This window comes from Parasteatoda tepidariorum, chromosome 2 (genome assembly GCF_982258835.1).
Source record: "Parasteatoda tepidariorum strain Cologne lab strain chromosome 2, Ptep-v5.0, whole genome shotgun sequence".
Taxonomy (NCBI): domain Eukaryota; kingdom Metazoa; phylum Arthropoda; class Arachnida; order Araneae; family Theridiidae; genus Parasteatoda; species Parasteatoda tepidariorum.
Window position 1 is genome coordinate 79,334,058 of NC_141756.1, and position 24,238 is coordinate 79,358,295.

Here is a 24,238-nt window from a genome sequence, read left to right on the forward strand (position 1 = left end):
AGTATATGTACAGTAGAGAACCAATTATCCGGGATGCTCGGGACCATCGCTATCCCGGATATCTGAATTTCCCGGTTTTCTGGATCGACCAAAAAGTGTCGATAATCGATGTTTTATCGAACCCGAAGTACAAGGAAAAAGTGTAATGCATAAAGTAAGAGAAAAAAAGAAAGGTACTCCTAACTTTAAAAAGAAAAAAAAAATGGTAGAAATATAACATTTAAAAGAATAAAAAAAATTGCAAGTTTAGACAAGAAAAAAAGTTTAAAAAATACAAAATTCTCATATTTATTTTTAAAAATAATTACAATTCCTAAATTAAATAATATAAACAAAAATTAAATAACGCAATATATTTCATACCTAATTATACGGGGGGAAACGATAAAATAAAAGGAAAACTTATTAATCTAAATAAAAACACTTGAAAATTATCGAACCGAAACGATAGTTAAAAAAAGCACTAGCATAACAATAACAATATACTTATTAATATTAAAACCCGAAACAAAGCAAGATCAACGGAATTCAAAAAAAAAAAAAAAACTAATGATAAAATTTATGAATAAAAAGAATTAATTTATTGAGTGCGAAATTTATCGCGAAAAGAAAAAAAATCAAACGTAGTGGAATCAGAAAAACAAAACTGCAATCTGCTTCATAAAATAATCCTATGTTTAAATTAATAAACAATTCTCCTTTTATTTTATTTTTTTTTGTTGATAAAAACAAGATTTTTAATTACAGCAGATGTGATTTCACACCAAGAAAAACTTGCAATTGATACCGCTCTTCCAAAGAATGAGAATTTATTCAAAAGAAAAAGATTTTATTTTTATTAGTCGATGTCAAATAAATATATTTGTCTCTTTTCTTTTCACTGATATGCGTGCAATGCATTTTCCCCACCCCCTCGTAAATCAAGCAGAAAACGAAATCAGCATGCCACACCCTTGAGTTTGATTGACGGCCTAAAGGAAAAAATAAAACATTCCTCCCTTCCCTGCCTTCAAGGTCATGGAGGAAATGACGTTTCTCTGGGTAAACGGGTAAAAAATTTTTCCCCTTCCTTACATTTTCCTCTACTTAACTTCAAGGATGAGTCCAATTTGCGCTTTTTTCGTTCTAGTTTAAAATGGCGGGAAAATAAAGCAAAATTTTTCCCGGTTTTCTGGTTTCCCGGTTATCTGGATACCGGATAAATGGTTCTCTACTGTATTATGAACTAAAATTTATATTTTTTTTAAAAACAACCCTACTGGTTTTACGGATTAATTCACAAAATCATTTTCAGCACAATCTATCACTAATGGTAATGAGGTGTTAATGGTGAAATCCTTTAATCCTGTGTATTTCCATGTGAAGGCTGCATGAAAGACAGAGCTAAATCTTAGGTATTCCATAACCCCCTCCTCTCCTCGATTAAACATCGTTTCTGAAATTATTCATCCATAATTTACACAACCTTCTCTAAATGTTATACAGCAACAATTCTTTCTGAAAATAAAAATTAGAAGGAACATATCCCATTTTCACCATGTTTAAAAGCATTATTCGTTATGTGTAATCCACAACTGCCAATGAATATGACCTGGTGGGAATATTTCTCTTTTAATTCACACTGAAGCTTCTAATAGAATTTCCAATTGACATAGGGTCCATCCATGGATAATTGAAGTATTTTAGAGAGCTTTTAACCATCATCCATGCATTTGTAAAAAGAGGACAAAATATTTTCTGCAGTTCCATGATCCATAAATTAGGAGGTAAGATACTTAGTGCAAACTTTATTATCAATTCCTTACCATAATGTCCATCTGCTTAGATTGCAGAGACTGATTTAACGTCTCATCAAAGAGTACAGTGTGGCAATCAACATTCTTCAGCTCATTTATAAGAATCCCTTTGAAGTATAGTGCCGATCCAAAGGAGCCCAAATAGGCTCACCTTGTGGCACTACAAAAAAATTTTCTCGCTATACAGCTATCAGCAAACATTTTGGAGAACAATTTACTAATCCCTTCACAGGAGTTACATGAATAATTACTAGTGATGCACTTCAGATTCCAGAGAATTTCAGCATCAAGCACATTCCTTTTGACTAGATAAGAAGACAATGTTACCTCGGGCACTAAAGTTTCTGTTTCACATGGGGCACACGATGTTGAAGGAGTATTTACACCAGATGAATTAGATGTTGATGTCTTTGGAAAAAGAGAACTCAGGGCATGAGACTGCTTTTTTGTTTTACCTTTCTTTCATGTGTGATTTCAGAGCAGATTCTTCCATTTTTGCGATATCGATCTCCGTCATGCATAATCGGCACTTGGCTCTGAACTTCTTTTCGGGCATCGATAAAACCCATTCTTTATAAGCTTGATTATCCATCCATTGGGAATTAAAATAGCACTTCCCAGGCATAACTAGTCTAAACTACATAACACAAATACGAAGCCATGCCTTTGCGAATATGCTTTACAATAAAGTTTTGAAATGACGCAAACGTAAGGACAAGTGCGGATGGTAAAACGGCAAATTTATTGAAAACTACAAGGTACATATTGTTACAAAATTCGAGAGTATTCCAGTTTCGATAAGAAAAAAGAAGATCTAAGCATATGCGACAGAAGATGAAGTGGAGTCTCGCCCCGAACGCATTGATTGTCTGCTGTGGTCCGCGCGCTTGGCAGACACCAAGACGCTAGGCCCGGTTAGAAACGGTGGCGTTAAAAACCACGTGAGAGAGCTCGGCAACAAAACAGAAAGAACGAGAAAGATCCGCGGGTGTTTTATAAAAAGGGTCGCTGGCAGTATTGGACAAATTCAAGGACCTATCAAGTTTTTCAAGGACCTAAGACGTTTTTCAAGCACTTTCAAGGACCTAAATTTAGCAACAAAAAAAATTCAAGGACTTTCAAGGACTCTCAAGGACCGTGGGAACCCTGACAGCGCAGAAGTGCTATCAGAGAAACTACCTTCAAATTTTTCTGTATTTTCCTCGGAATGTTGCGCCATTCTTCTTGCTCTACAATTTCTTTCAAAACAAATGCACAAAAAATGGTTTATCTTTTCTGATTCAAAAAGCTGTATCGATGCTATAAAAAATTTCAGCAGTAAATCTCACTCTACTATACCACATATTTTAAATTTATACATTGAACTCACGAACAATAACTACGAAATAATATTTGGTTGGATTCCTGGACATATGGGCATTAAAGGTAACGAAACAGCAGACTCAATAGCCAAATTGACCCACAATCTTACGAATAAACCACACTGTTTACCTGACATTCGAAATTTAGTTGCAGAATCTTTTACCCAACTCAGACAGGCCAACTGGAATAATGAAATAAACAATAAATTACATGAGATCAAATCAGATATTAACCCATTTGCACCATTGACTAACTACAACAGAAAAACCCAGGTACTTATCAACAGACTACGCATTGGGCACACCAGCTTGACACACAAGTATTTAATTTTAAATGAAGCACCTCCACAATGCAATTTTCGCAAAGAGTCTCTTACAGTAAAACATTTTCTGACCCAGTGTATGAAATTTAAATCTAAAAGACGATAGTACTTTAACTGTGACTTTCCGACTTTATCATTCTTACTTGGAGACACACCTCATCCAAATTTAATACTGTACATAAAACATATCGGGTGTTACAACTTGATTTAGTACTAGTTATAACCTAGTTGACAAATTTTAAATTAGTTGTTTTAATTTTGGACAAATTGCTCATTTTAACCTAATTGTTCTGGTTTTAACAAAGTTACAGTAATTTTAACCTAGATTTAGGCGCGGTATAGCCAAACCATGGCTCTTGCGCCAAAAATTTACATCAATCAATCAATCAGAATAATGATATTTTTTAATACAATAGTAATATCACATGCATATTTTTAATTCAACATTTGTTTGAAATGTTTGATTACAAACCATTCCAGGTAGTTTTTAATTGCATTAAATATTTAGATTAAAAAGCAAGCTACTCTTTATTATTTTACAATAAGAAGTTAATAATTCTGAAATAAAGAGAAATTTTTTGTTATAATTTTACTTAAGTATGATTTTAACACATTAACAATATTCACTAATCGACACAGTAAACTTATCAAGAGTATTTATCAAATCGATAGTTGACTAATTATCGTCAAAAAAAAATTTTGCAATTTTTTTCCCCTATTTTTAAGCAAACTTTTTAGTCTTGAGAATTTTTTCAACTTTTACCTCAGACTAAAAAAAAGTTATAGTCAAAAATATCAATATTGACTAAAAGGATTTTTAAATGCAAAGAAGTTAGTGACTTTCCTTTTTTATGAAGTAATTGATAAAAAAAATTCAATTTTAGTTTTCCCATTAAATAACCATTACGATGAGATAACTTATAAATAAAGGTATTTATTGTAAATAAAAGCATTCATTATTTTAAAATAAAAGCATTTAACTTACTTCACAGGTATCTCTCAAAGTTCGTAACCTTTCTTCATATTTTGCTTTTTCAATCTGAAATTTTAAAAAAGTAATAATTAAACAATCAAAAAAAGTTTTTTAGGTTTAATAATTTCTGATGATAAATATCTGACAATACAAAAAACTGACAATACAAATAACTCAAGCAATCAAAATTTTTGTAAGATTAATTGAAAGCAATTGGGACATTCACAAATCCATTAATTTTTTTCCTTTATCTACTGATGGTACTTATAAGTACCAATCACTTTAAACTATTTAATTAAAGTGGTACTTTTAAGTACCACTTTAATTAATTAGTTCTAACAAATTAAATTTCGCACCAGGGAGATTTTTTTCTTGTATATTCTTTAATTATCAATATGGCAGCTAAAAAATTATATTTATGAAAAAATTTTCAGTAGTTCATAATGCAATAGATAAAGAGTTAAACTAAAAATTAGACGGTTCAGAAATCAACTAACTGAAAATTGTGCAGATTTGAATAACAAACTTTAGTTTAATAAAGAGAAAATTCTTCTCACACAGAGATTTAATTTATCTATTGCCAATATGTGCATTTTTTTTTTAAACTCTGCTTTGGTTATACTCTTGCATTGTGTTTATTTTCTAGTTTGATACCTTAAAATTCACAAAGTTCATTACAATTTACATTGTTAGTGACATGCTCAGTGCAAAACTAATAGTTTATTTTTTAACTCATAATAAACAATAAAAGTTTTTCATACTTCATAACATTTTTCTTTCTCTTGAACTTCTTTTTTCAATTCCATTACTTCATCTTCAAATGCTTTGATTTGGGCTCTTAAGTCTTCCTCAATTTTCAGTTTTTCTAAAATAGCTTCTTCTTTTGTCTTTAACTGTTCGCGCAATTCTCTGTTTCGTTCACGCAAAGTATCTGTCAAATGTTCCTTTCTTGTTGAAGCTCTTAGTTCAAGCTGAGCATCAGTAAGGGCACCCTTTTTCTAAAAAGGTATGTCAACAATTAAAACAACCATTTACACGATTAAAATGAAACAAAACTAAAGCACTTGTTTACTTGCTAATGAATCAATAATGGATGGAGTATAAAGCTTAAAAATATCATTTAATAAGAAAATTTATCGGCAAATTTATTTAACTTAAACTAAGAGAATAATTCAATCAAAAGTTATTGATGAGTCTACTATAATAAACTGTGCTTAATTAAAATAACACATACTAAAATAAATAATGCAGTAAAATAACATTATTTGCTGATTCTTAAATTTTTAAAGTAATGAATGAGATGCACAGAAACTAATTAATGAAAAATAAATAAAGGTAGTTAAATTTTATGTATTATTAATATGTATTTATTTATTTATACATAATTTTATGAAAGAATATGAAAAAATAATTATGTAATTTTCACATAAATGCACTTCGCAAAACACGCTCTTTATGCTTAGATAGTATGAAATAACAATTTTTTCAATGTATATTTGTAATTGAATTGCATTTCTAAAGAATCCATTTTCAGAATTATGACAAGCTTTTAAAAAACAAACACTTCTGATATAATGAGATAGATTTATTTTTGCTTCAAACACTAAAAAATAATTTACTAAATAATTTTCAAACACTAAAAAATAATTTATTTAAAAAATAATTTTCCAACTTTCAGGAGCTTTGTATTTTTAAAGAGAGATAAAAAAAAAAAATTCTGAAAGATGTATCATGGCATTCCAAATTTAAAGAGAATCATAATAAGAGAAAATTTTAAATAAAAATAATTTACAAGGTAAGAAACTGTTTTATTTTTTATTATTCAATTATTTCATTATTCAATAGATTTAAGTACCCCCAAAATTTTTTTTTTCATTAATCATAGAATTTCTGTCTGTGTCATGAATTTAGAGCCATTCCTTTACTAAATTATCACAAATATTTAAAAGAGTGGAAGAGAAAATTACTTATTCAAGCTTTGTAGTGGTTCAAAATAAAAATCAGGACAATATTTTACAAAAGAAAAAGCCAGACAATATTTTTCAAAAAAAAAATAAAGACATTTTTTAGAATGGTTTTGTAATCAGTACATATTTTATACGTACTAGACTACTTTTAAAAAATGAGAAACAGCTAAAAAAAACTAGTGCAATCCACAGTTTTGAAAATTTCATTTCGAACAACACATTTCTTTATTCTACATTTAATACTCAATAGCAATAATTTACATTAAGTTTTCAAACTTCTAACATGACTAATATCATTTATGGAACAATAAGTAAGAAAATATAGGATTTAAAATATGCTCAAATTGTGTAAGATATAATTGAAGTTACAAATTGTGTAGATAAAATTAAATTGTATAGGTAAAGATTAATTGTGTAGATAAAATTAAACTACCACACGGAAATGAAAAATATTAATATAAAATAAAAGACTACATAGAGAAATTGACCTCAAAAACTTCAGTTTAATTAAACCTACAACTTTACAAAGATTAATTAAGATCACTTTATAAGCCATAAATTGGAAACATTTAACCTCAATCTCCATCAATTCATGGACATAGGGTTTTATTTGATTAGTTTATATGCCTTTTGAAAAATTTATAATAGAAATCTTTTAGCAAATTGCTTATTTTTCAATAATGTTACAATATAAAAAAAGGGAAATAAACAGAGAAAAATAATAAATAAACCAGAAATCACGGATCCGAAGAAAAATCTCATGTGAATAAAAAATAGGAGAAAAAATTCTACTAATTAGAAAAATAAAACAGAACAGAAATGTATATTCATATATGTGGAAATTTACTCCCACACACTTATACATCAACAATATTGGGAAAAAAATTTCTAAGGCAAAATAGCTACACTTAAAAAGCCAATTTTAAATGTAGCCATTTAAAATTTGTGCTTTAATTAAAAATGTATCTTCAAAACCCTTTGAAGATACATTTTTACTTAAACTAATAAATAAAATAATTTTCCATAATTTAATATTGATGTCACAACCACAATCAATGTCACAATCAAGTATTACAAAAAAGAAATTAATGACTTCAAATATTACTTCAGACAATTGTCTTTGCATTTCTGATAATGTATTCTCCTTGTTCTTCAGGTTGTTTTTTAAATCTGATACTTCAGATGTAAGTGATTCAATTTTGGTCTTCAAACAATTATTTTCATGCTTCATGTCAGAAAGTAATAATCTGAAAATTTAAAAGGTCCTATATCTTAAAATATTATTTCTGCATTTACTTTCATTACATGAAAGTCATCTAGATTCATCAAGTTTCTCCAAGATTCATAAAAAGAAACAAATCAAGATTACCTAAAGTAATTAAATACAAAAGATACAACATTTCAACATAACTAACATCTCAACATAAGAAAAGGGAACCAAAAGTGTAAGTACCAAACAAGTACAAAAGTAAGTTGGGTACATACCAAAGGTAAGTACCCAATTATGTAATAAGGTTTTGAATACTCTAATACAGAAATTTTTCACATAATTTCAAACTGGGCAAATTTTAATTACAAAATGCAAAGTTTGAATTTGGGTTTTTGAGTAATTACATTTAAAAACTTATTTTTTCACCTGTATCAAATAACTATAATACTTAAGGTCAGTTTCTTAAAAAATTAAGATTGCATCTTGGAATGAGAAAATTTGATCATCAGGTCAAATGTTAAAATTTTCAGTTTCTTATTTTGAGAAACAGTCATATAGTGATAAAATAGTACAACAATAGTAGTAGAATGAATTTTATACTAATTTTATTGTAATTATATAAATGCATCTTTTCATTTTGATTCTCGTATGTGCTTCTCAGATTATTTCCTTCATTTTTAATAACTCGTTATTTATTATTATTTTACTAGTGTGAGTTCCTAAATGCATACAAGTCAAAGAGATCAGTGATATTACCAGCCAATAAAAATACCTATTTTAAAGTAAACTACAGTATAAGTTATATTTGTCAACAGATTCAGTTACTGTAAAATAATGTTTCATTTAAGGGCTTCTAAAATCATTTCCTTTAATAAGGCATATATTTTAATTATTCATATTTTTCATGTATAGAAACGCAGCTTTTTGAACCATTTTTAAATTAAAGACAAAATATGATTTTTTTACTATACTGGCAAATAAGATATCAATTAATTACTTAGTAACTTACTTTTTTTAAAAAATATTTTAAGTTTGTTAGAGATCATAAATACACTACTGACACAATCTAAACTCATCCCCATAAGCAGAATATTTTAAAATGTTCTGCAACAGGACTTATTAATTATACAAATGTTATGCAAGCATTTCACGGCGTCAAAAAAAGTCAACTTTACGTTAAAATACTATGTTTTCATTTATTAAAATGCAGGATCATACGCAGATACGCTACATTATTTTTTAAACCAAAGCAAACATTCTTGATTTGTTACTTTTTCAAATATCATTTAAAAAAAACTTGACTATCTGTATCTTCAATTAGTGACACAGCCTTTTCGCAGGAAAACGCTGTCACTTATTCAAGATACAAATTGTTCTGCAGGACTTCGTTTGTTCTGCGGCGTGCGTCACAGTTTTAGGCACTTTCTGCTTCTGGGAACTCATCTACTGAAATCCACACTAAAACCGTTTTTTTATTTATTTATTTTTGGTTTATTGATTAATTACAACCTATCTTTTTTAATATTTGAGTTCTTCTTAGTAAAACAATCAATATAAACTATAAAACTATAAAGTAACAAACTAAATTACTGAAAGTAGAAAATAAATAAATAAAATAGATCAATAAAAATTGTAGTAGCAGATAAATAAAAAATGACAACATTTAATTATACTAACTTATCTTGTCGATCATTCCTGCTTGCACTTTTCCTAACATAATGGCATGAGATATCAAGGCTTAACTCATTTTCATTTTTCGTACCATTATCAAGAACCTAAAAGTAAAAACTTATTTTAAAAAATGGTTTTTATAAGGAAACTATGTAACAAAAATAATAATTTGCAAGCTTTTAAATACAATAGCATTAATTTAAAAAAAAAAAAACAACATCAAATTACACAATTATTATGAAATAGATAAACAATAACAAACTAGTATATGCTATAAATATCAATTTATTTAAATGTAAAAACAAATTAGTACTATAAAAACAAGTAATATAAAAAAAAAATTAAAGTCACTTCCTAACTTAGGTCAACAAAGGAAATTTTAATTTCAGTTACTTTTTCTTAAATAATTAAAAAAATTTCTCTCATATAAAACTAAAATTAATTAGTTAAATTTAATTAATGAATTAATATTGAAAAAACTGTATTAACATCAAGTGTCATCCACTACAAGTTCAAAAAAATGTATTTGAACATGAGTGGATGAATAAAAAGAATTTTATTATCGATTGAAAATATGAACAAGACATAGGGAGAATGTGAACTAACAGTAGGAATTGAAAAAACATTTATCTAATAAAACAGCACAATTTAAATAGAATTTTGCACTTAAGGTTTTAAGCAATAAAATGAAGGTTTATCTATACCACATAAGAATATTCTATTCCTAGTTTTGTTACAATGTTAAGTTCAAGGAAAGTGTATTATTTAATAATAATCTAATTATCTGTAACAAGCAATCTGCAATACACAATTTAAGAAAAAATATAAATTAAAAGACTAAAATAATGTGTTTAAAGCCAGATAGAAATATCAAATAATTTATTATAAATTAATAAAATTCAAGAAAATGTTAAGTAACAAAAGTAAAATTATTATAATGGTAATAAATGCTAAATGTGCACGTATTCCAGAACATTCAATTTTTTTTTATTAAAACATCTGGTAAAAACCTATTGCTATTCCCTAATAAAGATTTCCACAGCTTCTGGATAAAGAATATTAATTAAGTTTTGATGCCTAATGCATAACTGTTAACATGAAAAATCAGGGATGAGAGTAGTCAGAAAGTAAAAAAGAGGAAATCCAAAAAAACAAAAAAGAAAGAAAGAAAAATATTATATATATATATATATATATATATATATACAAAAATTTGACAAAAAAGTGCGATTTTTAAACATGTAAACCATGTGAATATAAATCCCGATATGAGACTATGAGACTTTTAAATCACGTAAATATGAAACTCTACATCGAATTTAAAAAATGCGAAAATACAAATCATGATTTTTTAATTTTTTGATCACGATGCATAACTTTTAAATCGCGCGATATTACAACCACAAAAACGAATCACGATATTGGATTTTACGCTCACGTGAATACGAATTGCTACATAGGGCTTTAAAAGCTCGTAAATACAAATCGCGATATTGATTTTTTAAATCTCGTAAGTAAGAATCGCACTGTACAATATTTAAATCGCCTGAATAAGAATCGCAACGTTCAACTTTTAAATCAGGTAAATACGAAAATCGAGATTTGATAATAAAATCGCGATTTAAAAAATGCATAAATACAAAACACGATATTGGATTTTTAAATGTCGTAAATAAGAATCATAATATACGATATTTAAATAGCGTAAATAAGAATCGCAATGTGCAACTTTTAAATCAGGTAAATACGAAAATCGATGAGTGATATTAAAATCGCGTGAATAAAAATCGAGATCTGAATTACGAAAATACGAGCTATCTAGCCGACGGATAAAAAATACGGAAAATCTTATTTTCTGTGCGTGAAATCAGAGAAAATAGCTAAAATAAGTAAAAATGCGGAAGGGTTAGCAGCTAGGGCGTAGATTGAATTTTCTGTTTATCTTTGAAAATCGTAAATAAATATAATTATTTTACTTCAATGACTGAATTTTAAAAAAAAAACGGGTTATTTATTTAAAAAAACGAAACTTTTAGAGAATCGGAGTTTTTGATAAAAAGGCTGAAATTCGAGAGATAAAAAAAATCTCATCCCTGTATAAAGGTCAACCAGTTTTATCCCAAAGAAATTATTTTTAGAGAAACTTCAGAGGGAGGAAAAGGGACTTCAACAATTTCCCTCCGCGGAAAATTAAATTCCTCATAAAACATTTTAACTTGTGCAAAAAATAAATTTCAGCGGAAATTAGCGGGAAAAATGAAAAAATCTGAAAAAAAGCGGAAATCCGCGAATCCGCGGAAGAATCTCATCCCTGAAAATAAAAACAAATCAGCAGATTTCATGAAAAAGTATTACATAATATAAAATATTTTAGACAAAAGGAATTCATGGAATCATTATTGTCAATGAAATACAAAACTGCATGACACTACTACCTATAAATTTAAATAGACTGCAATATTTTCCGTTTATGATTTAACTAGATAATAACACGTTTTTGTAGTTTTTATTTCACTTTTGATTTTACAAATTTGCACTTTTTCTTTTTAGACCCACATTTAATTCGTTATAGATTAATTAAATTATTTAAAAACAGAAAGCTGCAAACTATAAAAAAACTGAATATTTAAGATTATTGAAAGAAAGCTCCAAATTGATTACAATACATGATTATATACTTCATTATTTAACAGTAATACTCAAGCAAGATATAAAGTATAAAAAAATGCTTTTGATAGAGATTTTTTTCAGAAACTTTTCCAATTTTAGGGATTTTTCTAAAATGGAAAACAAGTAGAATTTTTGAGAAGAGAAAATGGCAAAATTCAATCTAGGTTAGCAGCTACGCAAAAGTAAGTTATTATTTAAATTTTTTATTTTGACTTATATAATAAATAACGTAAGCAGAATTAATATTTTTATTACCTGCTGTTTTCTCAAAGAAGATATCTCCTCTTCAAGATTCTTGATTTTATCCTCCATATTACTTAGATTTTTCTGCAGCTTATCAAGTTCTGTTTCAGAATTCTATTAATAAATATATTAAAAAATAAACGATAGTAAATACATATATGTAGTCAATATGAATTACATTTAGAATTTTACCTCTTACTAAAATCACAGAAAAGCTCTAAAAATTCAACAGAAAATCAACAACAAAAAATTACCTGTAATTTTGATTGTAAACTTATACATAATTCTTGCTCATTAAAGAGCTTCTGTTCCAGATCTGTAATCTCACTATCCTTTGAAGAAATGCTTTCCTCTGCTTCCTTTGATGATACTGTAGTATACTTAAAAAAAAATTATGAGACTTAGACAGCAAAAAAATTTCCCTGGTAAAATAATACCGAATGGTAACTAAAATTTGCATTTCAAGAAAATAAATACTCTTACCATTTAATTTGAAATAAAAATACTATGGATGTAAATAAATAACTTTATTAAAGAAAGCTAAATGAAAGAAAATTAATGACATTACTGTGAATTCACTAACAGACATAAAAAATATAGACTCAAAAAACTTCCTAAAACCATCTTCGTGCATTAAAAAAAAATATTTAAATGAATAAAAAAGGCATATCTTTGAACCGAAAATTTTACATACCTTCCTCTATGAGATTTTCAATTAAACTAATAAAATAACATATTTCTTCTTGACATTGTAAAAATGTCAACTGAGACAGAATAAAGAAAGCCACAATATCTATCAATGCTTAGTGTGGACTGTCATTGATAAAAAAATTTAATCGTAGATTATTTTCATATCGTATATTCATATTATCATATCTATTTTATTAGAATCACATTTATTTTATACCTACTAAGATTGTTTTTAGTGATCTGAAGAAGTGAGTATTTTTATAGACTATATTTGAACTATAGGTAGAAAAAAAATAGTCTTTAGAGCTAAAAAAGCAATTATTTTGATGTTAAGTATGAAAATTTTTATATGGTTTTAAAAAAAATTCACCCAGTTTGCATATAGACATATTAGTTTTTCAGAATAAATGTCTATGAATTTTATTTTAACACTTTGAAAAGATAAAGATTTAAAAGAAAAAATGATTTTAAAAAATAAGAAAAAAATAACAACAACAACAAAAATATTTAAATCTTAGATTAGCAATATTATAATATGAACTAAATATCGAGAGGAAAGGTAGGATGAAATTTAGGAATGAATTTTTTAAATTAAGTACGAAAAATTTAAGCAAACCTTTGCAAACTTGATGATTTTTTTAAGTCTCAGATTTATATATCATACAAAATGTGCAGTTATAACTGGATCTTTGTGTGTCTAAACTAACTAAAACAGTAATAAAAAAAATATGTATTGTAAAATAAGGTCATCACAAAAATATACAAAATATAATAAAAAGTAAAAAATTATTTTTAGCACAAAAGACAAATTGACCTTGAAATTTACTTTCATCTACAAAGCTCTTTCACCTCTAAAAAGAAGCCCCACACTCGAATATTTAAAGGATTGGTTAAGGGAATTAATTTAAGTGATGCGCGAATTAAACAAATAGAAAACTTACAGTGCGAGATAAACAAATAGAAAACTCACACTTTCATTCTCGGTATATGAAGTATTGACACTTCTACTTTCAACACTTAATTGTGCTGTTTTATTATTCAGCTCAGAAATTGTGTTTTGCAATGACAAAATTTCAGCATCTGCATCATGCTTTGATTTGATTGCAGCTTCCAGTTCTCGCTCTAGTTGAATATTTTTTCTTTCCAATTTTCTTACAAGTTTCTTTTCAACAATAGGAGATTGTACCTTAAATGGCAAATTAAAAATTAAATTGTAGTATTACCAACAGTTGCATGCAAAAATAATAACTAAGCATAATAATTACAAGTTAACTCAAAATAATTACAAGAACACACTTAAATGGGATCCGTCATTTTTTAATTTTGAAATCTTAATCAAATTTGAAATGTTAAAAAAATATCTTAAGAGTTTTACACAATAAATAACAAAAATAATTCACTCAAAAAATTTCCCAACTAATCTTAGAACAACTAAAAATAATTATGATGTCTTTTAATTCAAAAATAGAGTAATTTGTCGAAATAGAAAAATAATATCAAAAGGACAATGCAAGTTTACCGAAAATAACTTATTCTACCCAAAATTGTAATATTTCGAGAAAACTCTATAAAATAAATTTGTTATAAATGAACAGAATAAATAAATTTAAAGAGAAAAAAAATCAATAAAATTTCAGTTTCTCAAAATTTCTAATTCAGTTATTTATTATTATGTTATTTACTATTCCAGCCTCAGATCTATGGGTACTAGTCTGGGAAATAAAGACAGCCTGTATCAGGTGCTGACCATATTGCCTCAATCATGCCATAAGTCACGAAACTATGGAGCCTTGACCACCAGGATCCCCCTGGCCCACCAAGGGCTGTTGAGGGAATGCTGCATTTTTTATTATTATATTATATTAATATAAATTACATTCTTTAAAAATCATGAATCCACAACAAAGAGCAACTTGCTGGTGACAGTAGAAGAATAGACTGTTCCTTTGAATCCATAGGGTCAAGCAATAGAATGTTTAACTACTGGAATGACAAGAAAATCAGAATTGCTGCTTACAACCAGTATGTTCACTTCCAGGTAAGGTGAATTCATAATCTACTTGTTTAAGGTAGTTACTGAGTTAGAAAGTATATTCAGATTAAACAGTGAAAAACTACATGCGCTTTCTTTTTAATTTTAACGTAAGATTTCAAAAAACTTATTTTCCAGCATATATATATATATATATATATATATATATATATATATATATATGAGATTAAAGGGATTTTCAACTAAATATTATAATATACACATTAGTCTTCAAAGCATACTTTATTAATCTGATTCTCATGTTGCTCAAATTTTAAAAAGATGTACAAATTTTTGTAGCATTATGTATATTTCAACTTCATAAATCGAAAAATAATAGGAAAATTTTTTCTTAAAAACTGAAATCCTAATTAATCTGCCAGATAACTTGATTGGCATCCTAATGCATATCATACAATCAAATTTAGAATACACAATATTAAATAACAAAAATATTAAAAATGAAATAACTCAATAATATAAAAAAACAATATTTAGAAGAAAAATTACTAACTTTCAAGCTTTCACTCGTATTGGAATTGTTCATGCTGAGACTTAACTCAGAAGCCAATAAATCTTGTTGATTCTAAACGAAGAAAAGAAATGATTATACTAAAAATTATAGAAACTTTCATGCAAACAATTACATAATCGTCAACTCATATTTGCATGATGTATAACCAAGGAATGATCAATTATGAGTGAATAATAATATAGAGTCTAAAGCTCTACTAGAAGATAAAAAGAAAAACTATTTACCTCAGATAGTTTTTTCTGACATTCTAATAACATATGCTTGGTATCATAAAGCTCTGACAGAAGATCCGCTTTTTCCTTTATTAAGTCATCGATTTTACGATTAGCTTCATCTAAATTATCCTCTAAATTTAAAATTTCCCTTTCTCCTTGGTGGTACTCAACACTGAAATGTTTACAGAACTTTAAAATATTAATGAGAAAAAGGAACAAAACATACAGTACAGTTTATTTCTAATTCGTAAAAGCTGTCAATGCAAGAAAAGAAAGTTTTAATAAGCAAAGTAATTAGGAACTTAGTTTCCAAATATATTCTATTGTGTAACATAGTCTATTATTACAGCCTTTTTTTTCATGCTTGATTTAAAAGAGAGAGAGAGAAAACATAAATTACAGAATGAAAAGGGAAGAAAAATTTTAAAATAAAAAACATAATAAAAATAAAACAAAAATATCAATAAAAATCCAGGGGGGGGATATAATCCCTTTATCAGCTCACAATACATATATATTGATTTTTCTTAATCAATTGAAAACAATGAAAATGAATGAGCACAGTACAAGATCCAGTGAATGAATATTAAAACCTAAGATTTAACAGAAAACCTCTCTAAGTATTTTCAGGATATTGTAAAAAAATAAATAAATAATTTCAAAATGTTGCAGCTGTTTTTTTGTTTATAGTTGTAAAATTCATCAAAATTCTATATTTTTTGCAATAATGAGTTGAAACTATGAATTGAAATTTTACATGCTTATTGTATAACAAAGCAAAACTGTGTGTCTTTATATCTACATCTTGATTTATATCCTTATTTGTTAAAAAAATTTTATTATCAAATGAACGAACATCCCCACCTTGGAGTCTAGAGTTGCCTGCTGCTATTGTAAGGAATTGCATTCCAAACAGGAGAGATTTTGATGTTTCTCTTGCTAATGTGAGAAGGAAAAAAAACCTATCCTCAACCTGCTCTGAACAAATGGCGAGCAGAGTTCATTTGATAGAAAAAATAGTACTTAAAAATATTAAATAAAACTTGGAAACAATGATTCACCTCATTTGAATGAATGAAATGAAATGATGTACCTCAATGAAAATTTTAATCATTTATACAAATAACTGACCCTGGAAATTGGAAAATTATTTACAATTTTGAAACCATTTTTCTCTTTAATTGTTAAATTTTTAATATTGAGAAAATTTAAACAAAACCTAAATTTAAATATTTGTTCAAAAATCTGCATATTGTTTCACTGCTTGTTCAGAGTTTGTTTGAGAGAGTTAATCAACACTGTAAGCTAAAAAGTTAATACTAGTAATACAAAAAATTTACTTATTTATTTATAAAAATTTTCATATGATTTACATAAATTAATAACATCAAAGTATGTTATTTTAGAAAAAAATAAACTTGAAAGTAAATAAATGATTAAAAATAAAATATTTTACTTTTAAATAATATTACAACACAAAATGATTTTAAACCAAAAAAAATCAGTTGATTGTGCTCAAGTACTTATTACTTTTAAAGATAACTATTTCTCAACTTTACTTTTTAATATAGAATAAAAATCGCAATAGTTAACGTACTGTGGGGGGGGACAAACCAAAACACCATTATTTATTAAAATTACCTTTTTGATTTTAAAAGAAGAGCATCCTGCTTTTGCTTCTGTTTCATTAATCTTACAAGCTGGGTTGCTTTTTTCTCTGTTATTGTTCTATGATCACGCTCATAACAAAGAAGCTCTTTCATTTGCTAAAACAAATTTTTTACGAATTTTATTTTTAACAACTAAAAAAAATTGACGTTAATATATTGTATAATTATATTTATATAAACATAAAATTTAAAAAAATCTGACCTGCACTTCCAATTGTAACTCAGACATTAATTCATTAGCAAGAGATTTTTCCTGTTTTGCAATTTCAACTTCTTTTTCCTTAGTTTGTACTGTATCTTTTAATTTCTGGATTTCATTTTTTAAAGATGATTCCATGCTCATGTGATCAGCAAGTACTTTCTGTAATTCAATCAATGCTCTATTCTTAGTAAAAGAGTCTGTCGAATCGAGGCTAACATAATGTGAACTACTCTCATCAGTAGTGAATGATCTATGAAAAATCCAAAATATTTTAAGTATTTACAAAGTATATATCATTTTCATTTAATTCATCAAAAATGTTTTTAATCTTTTATTATTATTTCTAGCAGTATCATGCAGTTAATTAATACATCATTCAATAAAGTGTAAAAATACTCTGCACAAACACAGAGAAACAGAAAATTAAAAAAATTAAGAAATTAGTAAATGGAATTAGTACATTAGAATAACAATAAATCAAATATCAAAACCAGTTTTTTAAATACATCCCAGTTCTACTATAAGTCTAGAAAAAAAAAATTCCCTCAGTTCATAATCATAACGAATAATGCAACAATACAGTAGATAAATTAAGAGGTGAAAAAATAAAACAGAAAACACATAAAAGTTAAATTATTTTTAAAAAATTTAAAAATTAAAGAGGAATTAAACATTAATTAGAAATAATTCATGTTATCAAAAAAAATTTAAATGAAATTTTAAAAGCTCATTAAAATTTTCTTATTTGTCCTGCATTTTAGGAATTACAACTTCATTTATAATTATGTTTAATTTACTTCATATACTTATATTTTAATTTGATTTTTATTGGCTTTTAGTTTCTTATGCATATTTATATTTCTTATGTATTTAATATACCTCTCCTTACCAATGCATTGCACATTTTGCGTACTTTTTATTTATGTTTATTCTGAGATTCACTTTTTAAAATTAATTTTAAAAAGTAAAACACACTGAAATGCCACTTAGGTTATGATATTATTTCACAAAGCTATTCAATTAGATTATTTGATGCTGCTTTAAATATCTCAAAAGTTATTTACACAATATCACTCCTTTCTCACTTTAATAAAGATAACTAAGTCAAATTTTTTAAAAAAGAGAACTCGCTAAAGATCCTTGTTTATTAAATAACTTTTTGAATTAGTAAATTATTTAAACATACTTTTCGAAACTGTTATCAAATGAAGGAGTATATGTGAATCCCACAAAAGGCAAATCTTTAGCACTAAATTCTTTCTTGTTCCTCAGCTCACTAAAAACTGGCCGATTTTCAGGCTCAAAATCATCAAAATTTGATGTATCATCTACACTTGTTACATTGGGTATAAAAGGTGGCACAGCTGGAAAAATATAAGTTAAACAAAACTCAATTTAACTTTTCATATAAACAAACATGAATATACATATTAGCTATTCATATTTAAAAACATGAATACACATTATGAATATACTATACAATGTAATTCTGAGTTGGGACAATTACTATTTCATTTAAAAATTTCATTATCAGCAACAAACCAAACATTCAAAATAAATTAAAAAATATGGGGTTATTTTTGTTTAATGACATGTTCCATAATACAAATTCAAAAAAAAAAATCAAGTAATTAAAATTGTGGCTTAAATCAATGCTTTTAATTATTTAATTTAAATAGCAGACACTAATGCTCAGTGATAAGAGAATAATTATAATTGGTAATTATAGTTATTGATAAAATGTGAGAAATCATATCTGACATTCACTGTAGCTGATAATGATCATATCTGCGACATTTATTAAATACTCATCATGTATCGCGAAAATACTTTCTAAAATATTTTCAGGATGTTGGAAAAATATAAAATTTTTACAATCTGTGGATATATAACTCAACACTAGCTGATTGACTGCAAACACTAATACCTTAATTTGTTACTTATCCAATATAGAATACAATAAACACTTTTTCGATACTTATTAGTAAAAGCTTAAAAAAAATTTCTGCTCTAATTCGATTATTTCTCTTTCAGTAGCTATTTTATTTTTTAACAGATCAAATAATACGATATTTTGTTAAAGCACATTCTTTTAATTCCATAAGCTGCTGTTAAGATTTTGTTCACTTTATTTACATCATTGCTGCAAATGTATGAGAAACTACATTGAGCATCATACGAAGTGTTATTTAAATAAAACATTGAAATCGACTAAGTCTTGCGCCTCTGCTTTACGGTAACTTTACGAATTACAGTGACATTCAATGTGGCCGTACCTGGTTTAGCTCCTAGAATTCACATGTAAGTCAGCAACAAACAGCAATCACATTAAATTCAGCTATTTATTTTTAATGATTATTTCTTTCTTTATTTTTTTCTTAATTTATTTCATATTTATTTGCTATCCACTCATGGTTACATAATTTGGTTTTGCTATATATTCCTATTTAAACAGCAAAACTAATATCTATATTAGAATTAACATAATTCTTATTTATAAAATAGGTTGCTTCAGTTGACAGCCTACCATCATGTACTAACTTTTAATAGTTCTGAAATTAATATGAACATTACATTAAAGAAGATTTCAAACTATTAAGACTACATTACACTTGTGGTTGCAATTGCAGGGGAAGAGGGGAAAAAAGAATGTTAAAGAATTAGAGAAATATTTTTATTACATCTTAAAAAACACAAACCGTAATTTCAAAATGATACCACCAAAAAAAAATGATACTGTATCCTTACAAACTATTACAACAGATTCAGAAAATTAAAAACTACTGAGCTAACAAATAGCTAACAGGAAGCATAATAAATAGTCAACTCAGAAACTTACTATTACGAATATTATTCCAGTCAATGTCTAAGAAAAGTTCATGAGCAGTCAGTTTATCATAACCAAAACGGATGGAACTTTCTTTTAGTAAGTTTTCAATTACATCATTTAGCAAACTTGAAACTTCAGAGGCCTCAGGTGGAAGTTTGAAAAATTTCTAAAATAAATTTTAAAAAAGATTAGAAACTATCTGATTTTAAGAAATATATGCACCAAAATAATTAAGTATATGTTCTTAATTAATAGCCTAAAATTAAAATGTAATTTCAGTTGGAAAATAAGCTAATGGGTAAACTCCTTTAAAAATATTTGAAAACGCAAATGAAACTACTATTTTCCTATTCTATCATTGGATAACATAATATTAGAAGTTGTTAGTAATTAAAAGCCTTGACCCTTCAAATGTAACTCTTTTCTAGTTTTGTCAATCAATAGAAGTAATGTGGAATATCTATAAATGTGCATAATAATTAGATTTACAAAGATGTACAGAATTTATCCTCTTCTAAATATGCCAGATCACTTTCATCTCATCTTTTATTTTTTTTAAAAAATTGCGGGACTTTTCTTTGCCCTTTTCTCTACATTGTTTAAAACATCATATAAATTGCTGATTTAATTTATTTCTCATAACTTTCTGTAATTCATGAAGATTTAGAAAGCTTAAAACTAAGTTTTAGTGAAAATAACGTCTTTTAAAAATTAAAATAAAAAATAATTACTTCTCTTTGGTATCTTTAAAATGGTGCACTGATTTTAATTGGGAATTGTTTTTGATAAAAAAGAATCCAGAAACATTAAAGTCCTGATGATAAGTAGTATTTAAAATCTAGCAGAATCATTGATAGCAAGGCTCTTACCTTAAAATTCATAATATTGTTGTAAGTAAAGAGGACTTTATCGCTAGTAAATGGAGTTGACCCATAGGTCATTTCATAAGCAACAATACCCAAAGACCACCAATCACATTCTAAGCCATAGCCATAATTGGATGCAGGTATAGCATTCATCGCAATCAAAACTTCAGGTGCAATGTAATCTGGAGTACCTGCTGGCATGATACTGGTGACCTAAAACAAACACAATAATCAAACTAAGTTTCTTAAACATTCAACTTCATTGTAAAATTAATAACTGGTTCTAATGCAGAAAGATATTATTACCTGCTGTTTCATGTTCAATCTTGCGGCAGAACCAAAATCAGCTAATTTTATATGGCCTGTTCGGTCAATCAAAATATTGTCAGGTTTTATGTCCCTAAAAAATTATTAAAATTTCCATACATGTATGTAACATAAGTTAAGAATAAGGTCAAATTACTATAAATTACATTATATATCACTTTCAAAACAATTATTACATTTACCATCAGAATACATTGATAAAAAAAAACAAAAATAGTAAAATATTTCGTAAAATTTACTAACTCACTGGTTTAAAATTCTCTCTTAATTCATTATTATTTCTTAAAACTAAATTTTTATTCATTTATTTATTTTGAATGTCACTTTCGAGACAGAAATTTTATTTCATTGCAAATTTTTAAACATCTCAGATTTTATCAACTTGTTGTCAGCTTTAACAAAATATCTTTGCAAATGCCACTTGCAAAGTAACTTAACAAATTTAGGCCAAAACTAATGAAAGCAATTCTCATTAAAAAAAATTTTACCTATGAACATATCCTAAAGTGTGAACACTATTAATGGCCAAGACAAGTTCAGCTAAATAAAACTTGCACATTTCTTCTGGTAATACATAATCATGCTTCTGCAGTAAAGATACCAAATCACCACCAGGGTGAAATTCCATAACTAAATACAGGTTCTGATTATCTTGAAATGCATATTGGAGCTTAGTAAGCCATGGACTTGACGATTTTATCATGATGTCTCTTTCTTCTTCATAAAAAGCAACCTAAAAAACCAAACAAAATAAGTTACCTACTTAGTCTTCATCAAAAATCAAAGTATGACATAGGATTGCATACATGGCTTCACATAAAAGTCGTGACAAACTGCTCAACAGATATGAATAATTAATGTACATGTGCTATTGTATTTCACAATAAAAAAAGTATGATTATTCATTATTAAAAAAAAAAAATTTAAAAAAAGTCAGAATTCAAACATTATACCCCGCTGTCTATTTTAGAAAATTTGGATACAACAGAAACAGAGTCAATAACTAGTTTTATATCCTCCAAAAAAATCCCCAAATTTAAAGAAATATAATAATGTGTGAGTACAATAATCAATATATAATAATCAATCTGGCATGAATAATAATCAAGACATTTTAAAAATTAAGCGAATTTTGAACAAATTTTATCAAAATTGAGTAGTGGCAAAAGAATTGAAATTAGTTCTAAATTGCTTGCAAAAAGTTTTTCAATTAAAATTTTGAGTTTGCAGAAGTTTTACATTTAATCTAAGTCTGTTCATACATTATTTAAATTTAATGAGTATTCTCGCCTATTCCGGAAAATTTTAAATTCTTAATGTATGTTTAAAAAAAACATCTAAACGTAAATGTTTAAAAAATTTTATCTCTTAATTTATTTCAAATATAAAAAGTAAAATAAAAAAATAAGTTGATAATTTTTGTACATTGTAAGACATGAAGAATTCTAAAATTGAAAAATCCAAATGAGCACAACATATAATACAAAAAGACATGTGTATTTCACTCATTCAAGAATATATATTTATAATTTAAAACTAATCATATCATGTAACATATAATGCTTTGTATTTTACAAAGAATCATTTCAATAACTTTATTTTTATGCAAATTATTATACATTTAAAAAGCAGAAAAAATTACTGAAATAGTTATTCTCATAACCATTTCCTTTATTAAGCCCTTTGTTAATAATCAAGCAAAAAATTTTTCAGTATATAAATATCTTATTCTTATACTTGGCATATATTAAAAAAAACAGGCTTATCTCTAGGAAAATTTAAATTTTGTCATGAAAAAACCTAAAAAAAAAGCCACATAGGCTAGGGTTTTTCTTAAAAATCCAGATTTTTGAGAACCCTGGTGTAATTTTATATCAGTATTACAAACTGATTTTAAATAACTTAAAATTATAAGATTTAAATGACAAAATATTAAAGTTTATTATGATTTAAGGTGTCGACAAAATTCCAATCTTTTAACATCGAATTTTTTTTTTGTTGTAAAGAATGTTCAATAAATGTAGTTCAAAGATTTAATTAAAAATTAAAGATGTAAGTAAAGCATAGTATATACAGCTAAACTTTGAACTTAATTTTTTTGTAAACATCATATATTATTTGCTGTATTATTTAAATATAGAATATATTGCTTTTGCTACATTGAAGAATTAAAATCCAATTGATATAAAAAATAAATTCATAACAGGCAATCACTAAAAAACAATTACTGCAGCCTACTGAAGAAACAGTTATGCTACTTTATATTAAAAATTGTACTTATTTTCATTAAAATATTAGGTCTCACATTTTGCTGGTTAAGAGTTTCTTGCTTACAAAGCACTTTCATAGCATAAACATCACCAGTAGCTTTTTCCTTCACAACATTAACAGTTCCAAAATGTCCACGGCCAATAACTTTCTTCACTTCAAAATCTTTCAGATTTACTCTCATTGTCTTCAGTTCAGGCATAACAATCCTAACTAGAAAACACAATAAAAATCATAATTTTTTGTAATTTAAAATATTTGATATTAAATTAAAGGCAAGAAGGGAAATAATATTGCACGATAAGTTAAAATATAAGACGCATTAATCCTAATTTTCAAACCAAAAAAAATTGTAAAGAAAATTTTTTTTAAATATAAAAAACACATCC

The 24,238-nt window shown here is 26.7% G+C and overlaps 1 protein-coding gene across 1 annotated transcript in view; it reads right to left on the minus strand.

Annotated features, from left to right (window-relative positions):
* LOC107454459 (citron Rho-interacting kinase) overlaps positions 1-24,238 on the minus strand; it is a 57,788-nt gene that overhangs the window by 31,094 nt on the left and 2,456 nt on the right. Inside the window, exons 3-19 of the mRNA XM_087157585.1 lie at positions 23,887-24,062; positions 22,070-22,314; positions 21,561-21,654; positions 21,258-21,467; positions 20,398-20,554; positions 18,745-18,922; positions 17,559-17,808; positions 17,328-17,452; positions 15,696-15,858; positions 15,451-15,522; positions 13,875-14,090; positions 12,469-12,594; positions 12,227-12,328; positions 9,308-9,405; positions 7,526-7,667; positions 5,215-5,451; positions 4,466-4,519 (exon numbers count right to left, since the gene is read on the minus strand). Coding sequence (XP_087013711.1) covers positions 4,466-4,519; positions 5,215-5,451; positions 7,526-7,667; positions 9,308-9,405; positions 12,227-12,328; positions 12,469-12,594; positions 13,875-14,090; positions 15,451-15,522; positions 15,696-15,858; positions 17,328-17,452; positions 17,559-17,808; positions 18,745-18,922; positions 20,398-20,554; positions 21,258-21,467; positions 21,561-21,654; positions 22,070-22,314; positions 23,887-24,062 — 2,645 coding nt within the window. The remainder of the gene's footprint in view (positions 1-4,465; positions 4,520-5,214; positions 5,452-7,525; positions 7,668-9,307; positions 9,406-12,226; positions 12,329-12,468; positions 12,595-13,874; positions 14,091-15,450; positions 15,523-15,695; positions 15,859-17,327; positions 17,453-17,558; positions 17,809-18,744; positions 18,923-20,397; positions 20,555-21,257; positions 21,468-21,560; positions 21,655-22,069; positions 22,315-23,886; positions 24,063-24,238) is intronic.